The sequence below is a fragment of the Theropithecus gelada genome, chromosome 19 (genome assembly GCF_003255815.1).
Source record: "Theropithecus gelada isolate Dixy chromosome 19, Tgel_1.0, whole genome shotgun sequence".
NCBI lineage: Eukaryota > Metazoa > Chordata > Mammalia > Primates > Cercopithecidae > Theropithecus > Theropithecus gelada.
The window spans coordinates 30,592,416-30,601,197 of record NC_037687.1 but is presented as its reverse complement, the minus strand read 5'-3'; the positions used below and the strand labels follow the sequence as shown (position 1 = coordinate 30,601,197).

The window sequence follows — 8,782 nt, the reverse complement described above, 5'->3', positions numbered from 1 at the left end:
CAGTAACAGTCGAACTTTTATTTTTTTTTTTTTTTTTTTTTGAGACGGAGTCTCGCTCTGTTCCCCTGGCTGGAGTGCAGTGGCGCGATCTCGGCTCACTGCAAGCTCCGCCTCCCGGGTTCCTGCCATTCTCCTGCCTCAGCCTCCCAAGTAGCTGGGACTACAGGCGCCCGCCACTGCGCCCGGCTAATTTTTTTGTATTTTTAGTAGAGACGGGGTTTCACCGTGGTCTCGAACTCCTGACCTTGTGATCCGCCCGCCTCGGCCTCCCAAAGTGCTGGGATTACAGGCGTGAGCCACCGCGCCCGGCTCAGTAGTACTTCTTACCTATGTTGCACCTCTCTGCCTGCATGCTTAGCTCTCTTGGCAAACAGAGCTTCTTGTAAGATGGGACCCAGTTTCACTCACCTTTATCTTCTAAGGTGCTTATGCACAGGGCTACATGTGTGTAGGAGGCTTACTAAATGCTTTTTTTTCTCTTTGAGATGGAGTCTTGCTCTGTCACCCAGGCTGGAGTGCAATGGTAAAATCTTGGCTCACTGCAGCCTCCACCTCCCAGGTTCAAGCAATTCTCCTGCCTCAGTCTCTGGAACAGCTGTGATTACAGGTGCCTGCCACCACGCCCGCCTAATTTTTTTTTTCTTTTTTTTTTTTTTAGTAGAGATAAGGTTTCACCATGTTGGCCATGCTGGCCTCCAACTTCTGACTTCAAGTGATCTGCACGCCTTGGCTTCCCAAAGTGCTGGGATTATAGGCATGAGCTGCCATTCCCAGCCTGTTACATGTTTTTCTTGTGTGAATTTACAAATATCAGCAATCGTTAGCTCCCCCTTTTCCAGTTTGTGACTACCTTGGTTTGGGGGTCCCTGACACTTGAGTGTCTGGGTAGACTGTGGAAAGCTGATGTGGGTAAGACTAAGAGAGAGTAGGAGTGTGAGTGGGATCCCATGTTATGAGATCAACCTCTACTTCATAGGGTCCTTAATGATCAATGGATTCAAACACTTAAAAAAATCTTAGAACTGTATGACACAGCAATGCCACTTCTCGACATATACCTCCACAGATTGAAAGCAGGGCATTGAAGGCCGGGTGTGATGGCTCACGCCTGTAATCCCAGCACTTTGGGAGGCTGAGGCGGCGGATCATGAGGTCAGGAGATCGAGACCATCCTGGATAATATGGTGAAACCCCGTCTCTACTAAAAGTACAAAAAATTAGCTGGGTGTGCTGGCGGGTGCCTGTAGTCCCAGCTACTCGGGAGGCTGAGGCAGGAGAATGGTGTGAACCCGGGAGGCGGAGGTTGCAGTGAGCTGAGATCAGCTACTGCACTCCAGCCTGGGCGACAGAGTGAGACTCCGTCTCAAAAAAAAAAAAAGAAAGCAGGGCATTGGAAGATACTTGGATACCCATGTTGATAGCGGCATTATTTAATAGCCCTAAAGTGAAGACAACCCAGATGTCCATCCGTGGGTGAACTGATAAGGAAAACGTGGCATGTACAGACAATGGAATATAATTCAGCCTTAAAAGGGAAGGCAATTCTGACACATGCTACCACATGGATGAACTCTGAGGGCATGACGCTCAGTGAAACAATCCAGTCACAAATATTGTATGATTCTACTTATATGAAGAGCCTAGAGTTGTCGAATTCACACAGACAGAAAGTTGAACGGTGGTTGCCAGGGAGAGGAGAAAAGGGAGTCAGTGAGTAGAGTTTCAGTTTTGCCAGATGAAACCAGCTTGGGAGGTGGACGGTGGTGATGGTCGTACAACAATGTGAATGTACTTAATGCCACCAAACACTACATGTAAAAATGGTTAAAATGGCCAGGCGCGGTGGCTCACGCCTGTAATCCCAGCACTTTGGGAGGCTGAGGCAGGTGCATTCACCTGAGGTCAGAAGTTTGAGACCAGCCTGACCAACATGGTGAAACCCCGTCTCTACTGAAAATACAAAAATTAGCTGGGTGTGGTGGCAGGTGCCTATAATCCTAGATACTTGGGAGGCTGAGGCAGGAGAATCGCTTGAACCTGGAGGCTGAGATTGTGTCACCGCATCCCAGCCTGGGCGACAAGAGTGAAACTCTGTCTCAAAAAATAAAATAATAATAGTAAAAATAAATAAACAAACATCTTAGAATCACCCCTTGCTGGGAACTACAGAAACGTCAAAGTCAGCGGGCCATGGTGGCTCACGCTTGTAATGCCATCACTTTGGGAGGCCAAGGCGGGAGGATTGCTGGTGGCCAGAAAGTTTGAGATCAGCCTGGGCAACATATGAAGACCCCCCATCTCTACAAAAAGTAAAAAAATTATCTGTGCGTGTGGGCGCACCTGTGGTCCCAGAGGCTGAGGTGGTGACGTGGGAGGATAGCTTGAGCTCACAAGGTAGAGGTTGCAATGAACCGTGTTTGTACCACTGCATTCCCAGCCTGGCCGACAGAGAGACCCTGTCTCCCCCTACCCAAAAAAAAAAAAAAAAGTAACGCCTGATTGCATCACTACAGATACGCCCACCCGGCCGGCCCTGTCAGTCCCACCCTGCCGGCGCAGGACTTCATAGGGTCTCAGCGTTTCCCGCTGCCATTTTAAAGATCCCGCAGCTCCAGCTCACGTCTGCTTGCAGTGAGCCTCATTGCCTCGGATCCAGGGCTCCTCGGTCGTCGCAAGTAGTCTGGTAAAATCTTGGGTGTCCCCCTCCTCTGTCGACCGCGGGCCGTACGGTTCGGGGTCCCGGAAGGAGGCCTCTGCAATGCGCGCGCGCTGTTGCATCAGCCTGGCCCCCTGGGCGGACTGCGGAGATACCCACTTTTCAGATGAGAATCCAAGGAGCTTGGAGCTGTGGATGTGAGCAGGGATTGCGCTGGGCTTGCATGCGTGTCCAGAGACTTGAGACCCGTTTCCTGGGTTCAGCCTTACGCAGGGGCTCTGCGGGAAGCGAGAGTGATTTCAGCCTTCCATCGGTGATTTCTGTACGACCACCCAGAAATTCTCTGAGGCCGGCTGTATTATCGGCAGCATTTAAAAAATTGTGGTAGAAAACACATAATATAAAAATAACCGGGAGGCTGAGGCAGGAGAGTTGCTTGAACCCAGGATGCGGAGGTTGCAGTGACCCGAGACTGTGCTACTGCACTTCGGCCTGGGCAACAGAGGAGACTCCGTCTAAAAAAAAAATTTACCACCTTTTCCATTTTTTCTTTATTTTTTATTTTATTTGATTATTTTATTTTTATTTAATTTTATTTATTTATTTATTTATTTATTTATTTATTTGAGATAAGGTCTTGCCTAAGCTGACCACAAACTCCTGGGCCCTATCCATCCTCCCACCTCAGGCTCCTGAATAGCTGGGAGTACAGGGTCATCACTGTGCCTGGCTTAGCCATTTTGACTTTGTATTTTCTTTGTTCATTTATTTTTTGAGAGAAGGCCTTGCCCTACTGCCTATGCTGGAATGCAGTGGTGCTATCACTACCCAATGCGGCCTCCACCCCCTTGGTTCAAGAAATCCTCTTGCCTCAGCCTCCCCAGTCGCTGGAACTACAGGCATGCACCACCACGCCTGGCTAATTTAAAAAATTACTTATTTTTGTAGAGACAGGGTCTCACTACGTTGCTCAGGCTGGTATCAAACTCCTGATCTCAAGCGATCCACCCACCTCAGCCTCCCACAGTGCTGGGATTACTGGCATGAGTCGATGCACCTAGTCTGCGAACTATTGTTTTCAGAGCAGTTTTAAGTTTGCAGCAAAATCCAGAAGTTTTTCATGTTGCAAAACTGAAAACTATGTCCATTAAACATCTCTCTGTTCCATCCCTCTCCGCCAGCCCTTGGTAGCCAGCTTTGTGTCTCTGAGTTTCACTACTCCAGATTCCTCTTACAAGTAGAATCATATAGTATTTGTCTTCTTGTGACTTGCTTTTCTTTCTTTCTTCCTTTCCTTTTCTTTCTCTCTTTCTTTCTTTCTTTCTTTCTTTCTTTCTTTCTTTCTTTTTCTTTCTTTCTTTCTTTCTTTCTTTTTCTTTCTTTCTTTCTTCTTCCTCTCTCTCTTTCTCTCTCTCTCTCGCTCACTCTCTTTCTCCCCTTCCCTTCCCTCACCTCGTCTCCTCTCTCTTTTTTTTTTTTCTTTTTTTGAGGCGGAATCTCACTCTGTCACCCAGGCTGAAGTGCAGTGGCATGGTCTCGGCTCACCACAACCTCCGCCTCCCGGGTTCAAGCAATTCTCCTGTCTCAGCCTCCTGAGTAGCTGGAATTACAGTCGTGTGCCACTGCGCCTGGCTAATTTTTGTATTTTTAGTAGAGACAGAGTTTCACCATGTTGGTCAGGCTGTTCTCAAACTCCTGACCTCAAGTGATCCACTCGCCTCAGCCTCCCAAAGTGCTGAGATTACAGGTGTGAGCTACTGCTCCCAGCCAATTAACTCCAATTATATCAGTTACACAGCTCCTATGTCTTGTGTGCTGCCACCATACTGGAAGCTTTTGTTTGCATCTCTTTAAAGAAGAAACCCTTCCAATAACTTTTAGGTTTTTTTTTCCTTGAGATGGGGGTCTCACTATGTTGCCTAGGCTGGTGTCGAACTCCTTGGCTCAAGCAATCCTCCCACCTCGGGCTCCCAAAGTGCTGGGATTTACAGGCGTGAGCCACCCCGCCCAGCCATGTAACTTTGAAAAGTACTTTGAAAAGTATTAAAGTTCGTGTTTACATTTGAAGGCCGCGAGGTTCAGAGATGGATGATTTGCCCAGAATGTTTTTCACTACCTGCTCTTCCCAGAACTGCACTGTTCAGAGGAGCTGGTTCTAAACCTGATTCCCAGGGCCAAAGTGGTACAAATACTCTTCGCGGCTTTCCGTCTGAGTGGCCTTCTGTCTTGTGTTCTCTGCAGATCTTAGCGCCCTCCTCAACTCCATCTCAGATGGTCTGGCAGAATATTCGCCAATTTGGTGGGAAGCTGATGCGCAGCCGGCCCCTGCAGCTGGGCCAGGGGGTCTCTGAGCATCGTTTGTCTCGTTGTCTGAAGACCCTGGATCTGGTGGCCTTGGGTGTGGGCAGCACCCTGGGAGCGGGCATGTATGTCCTAGCTGGAGAAGTGGCCAAAGAGAAAGCTGGACCGGCCATCGTCATCTGCTTCTTGGTGGCGGCCCTGACTTCTATGTTGTCTGGACTCTGCTATGCGGAGTTTGGGGCCCGGGTGCCATGCTCCGGTTCCGCCTATCTCTACACTTACATCACAGTGGGTCAACTGGTGGTTTTCATTACTGGCTGGAACCTCTTACTCTCCTACGTCATTGGTGAGATGATGGGGCATGGAGGGAGGTGTGGGAAACACAAAGGAATTAGGATCTGCATAGGGAGGGGGGAGCTGGGGGAGCCATGGTGACCTTCAGACTCGCTTTGTTTATCCACCTTGTGGGAGGGAGGGTGGCTAATGGTGGCAGGAAAAGGCCCAGATGTCCTTTACGCAGTCTCATTCTGCTTCCCTTCCGGGATTGAACAATAAGAGGAGATGGGAACTGTGGGATGTACGGGATAGAGTTCATGTAGATTTGGGGGAGATGCGTGCCACAAACTCATTCCCCCACCATTTTTTTTTTTTTTTTTTTGAGATGGAGGTTTACTCTGTCACTCAGGCTAGAGTGCAGTGGCGTGATCTCAGCTCACTGCAACCCCCACCTCCCAGGTTCAAGCGATTCTCCTGCCTCAGCCTTCCAAGTAGCTGGGATTACAGGCATGCACCACTAAGCCCAGCTAATTTTTGTATTTTTAGTAGAGGCAGGGTTTTGCCATGTTGGCCAGGTTGGTCTCGAAATCCTGACCTCAGGTGATACGCCTGCCTCGGCCTCTCACAGGCATGAGCCACCACGCCTGGCCTATTTTCTTTTTCTTTTTCTTTTTCTACTACTCCTCCCCATCCCATCAAAAGACTTTTTTTGAGATTAGGTATTTTTCTTTTCCCTTTTTCTTTTAAAAATGATTTATCCCTGGCTGGGTGCAGTGACTCACGTCTGTAATTGCAGCACTTTGGGAGGCTGAAGTGGGTGGATCACTTGAGGTCAGGAGTTCGAGACCAGAGTGGCCAACATGATGAAACCCCATCTGTACTAAAAATACAAAAATTAGTTGGGCGTGGTGGCAAGTGCCTGTAATCCCAGCTACTTGGGAGGCTGAGGCAGAAGAATCACTTGAACCCGGGAGGCGGAGGTTGCAGTGAGCCAAGATCGCGCATGGCACATGGTCAGGGTTCAGCACATGTTCATAAACGCACGTTCCTCCTTCTGCCGCTGCAGGTGCCGCCAGCGTGGCCAAGGCCTGGAGTTTTGCGTTTGACAGCCTGATCGGGAATCGCATCTCCCCTGCCCTGCAGGGCATTTCTCTGCACGTGCCTCAAGTTCTGGCCAAGTATCCAGACTTTTTTGCGCTGGGCCTGGTGTTGGTCCTCACTGGTGAGGCGGGGGTCAGAGATAAGATGGGGTGAGGGGGCATGGAGGAGGAAGGGGGTGGGAAAGGCTTGGGGGAGGAGGCAACGGTGGTGGGTATTAGAAAACCAGAAGGAAGAACCTATGATGGGAATCACAGGCAGGTAAGACTGGGACCACTGTTTCCACACGGTGGCATTAACAACCTGGGGCACGTGATTCTTTGTCACGGGGGCCACCCTGTGCATTACAGGGCATTGAGCAGCATCCCTGACCTCTACCCATGGGATGCCAGGGGTACCCAGCCCCAAATTAGGACAATCAGAAGCTGAGAACCACTAACTTAGAGAAGTTTCTTCCTCTCTACTTAGAACAGTTTTTTGTTTTTTTTTTAAAGGCAGAGTCTCTCTGTTTCCCAGGCTGAAATGCACTGACACAATCATGGCTCACTGCAGCCTCGGACTCCTGGGCTCAAGTGAGCTCAAGTGATTCTCCCATCTCAGCCTCCCAGGTAACTGGGACTCCACGCTAAAATCAATCATTTTATTTCATTTTTTATTTTTAGTTTAGTTTTTAGTTTTTTTTTTTTTTTTTTTTTTTGAGACGGAGTCTCACTCTGCCACCCAGGCTGGAGTGCAATGGCCGGATCTCGGCTCACTGCAAGCTCCGCCTCCCGGGTTCACGCCATTCTCCTGCCTCAGCCTCCCGAGTAGCTGGGACTACAGGTGCCCGCCACCGCACCCGGCTAGTTTTTTTTTTGTATTTTTTAGTAGAGACGGGGTTTCACCGTGTTAGCCAGGATGGTTTCGATCTCCTGACCTCGTGATCCGCCCGTCTCGGCCTCCCAAAGTGCTGGGATTACAGGCTTGAGCCACCGCGCCCGGCCAGTTTTTTGTTTTTTGTTTTTTTTCCGAGACTGAGTCTTGCTCTGTTGCCCAGGCTGGAGTGCAGTGGTGCAGTCTCAGCTCACTGCAACCTCCACCTCCTGGGTTCAAGTGATTCTCATGCCTCAGCCTCCTGAGTAGCTGGGACAACAGGTGCGTGCCACCAAGCCCAGCTAATTTTTTGTATTTTTAGTAGAGACGGGGTTACACCGTGTTAGCCAGGATGGTCTCGATCTCCTGACCTTGGGATCCGCCCGCCTCGGCCTCCCAAAGTGATGGGATTACAGGCTTGAGCCGCCGCGCCCGGCCTGAAATGAACATTTTGAAACCTGCAGTTCAGTGGGATTTAGTACGTTCATAACATTGTGCAGCCGCTACTTCCACCTAGTTGGGAAAGGTTTTCGTCACCCCTGCGGGAAACCCTGCACCCCTTAGGCAGTCGTTCCTCATTCCCTTTGGCCCCTGGCGACCACGGATCTGCCTTCTGTCTCCGTGGGCTTACTTATTCCGGATGTTCCATGTTCGCTACAGGAGTGCTGGCTCTGGGAGCTCGGGAGTCAGTCTGGGTTTCCAAAGTCTTCACAGGTGTGAACCTTTTGGTTCTGAGCTGCATCGTTGTCTCCGGCTTCATCAAGGGAGATCTGCACAACTGGCAGCTCACAGACGCCGACTACAAACGGGCCGGGCTGGGGGTCCAACGACACCCACAGGTGAGGGCACACTGTGTGTGTGTTTTTTTAAAATTATTTTTTTAATTTTTATTTTAATTTATATTTACTTATATTTATTTATTTATATTTATTATTTATTTATTTATTTATTTATTTGAGACAGAGTCTTGCTCTGTCGCCCAGGCCACAGTGCAGTTGCCTAGGCCAGAGCGCAGTGGCGTGATCTTGGCTCACTGCCTCCCGGGTTCACGCCATTCTCCTGCCTCAGCCTCCCCAGTAGCTGGGACTACAGGTGCCCGCCACCACGCCCAGCTAATTGTTTGTGTTTTCAGTAGAGACAGGGTTTCACCATGTTAGCCAGGATGGTCTCGATCTCCTGACCTTGTGATCTGCCCACCTCGGCCTCCCAAAGTTCTGGGATTACAGGTGTGAGCCACCGCGCCCAGCCTGTTTTTTTTTTTTTCTAATGTTTGAAAACTTTGACTGAGCGCGGTGACTCACGCCTGTAATGCCAGCACTTTGGGAGACCAAGGTGGGCAGACTGCCTGAGCTCAGGAGTTCGCAACCAGCCTGGGCAACGTGGTGAAACCCCGTCTCTACTAAAATACAAAAAAAAAAAAAAAATTAGCCGGGCGCGGTGGCTCAAGCCTGTAATCCCAGCACTTTGGGAGGCCGAGGCGGGCGGATCACGAGGTCAGGAGATCGAGACCATCCTGGCTAACATGGTGAAATCCCGTCTCTACTAAAAATACAAAAAAAAAGCCGGGCGTGGTGGCGGGCGCCTGTAGTCCCAGCTACT

The 8,782-nt window shown here is 49.8% G+C and overlaps 1 protein-coding gene across 1 annotated transcript in view; it reads left to right on the top strand.

Annotated features, from left to right (window-relative positions):
- The first annotated feature begins 4,927 nt into the window (after nucleotides 1–4,927).
- The window catches only part of LOC112613224 (cationic amino acid transporter 3-like), a 13,332-nt gene continuing 9,477 nt past the window's right edge, over nucleotides 4,928–8,782 (top strand). The window contains 4 exon segments of the mRNA XM_025368550.1: nucleotides 4,928–5,303; nucleotides 6,300–6,455; nucleotides 7,844–8,007; nucleotides 8,009–8,022. Coding sequence (XP_025224335.1) covers nucleotides 4,928–5,303; nucleotides 6,300–6,455; nucleotides 7,844–8,007; nucleotides 8,009–8,022 — 710 coding nt within the window.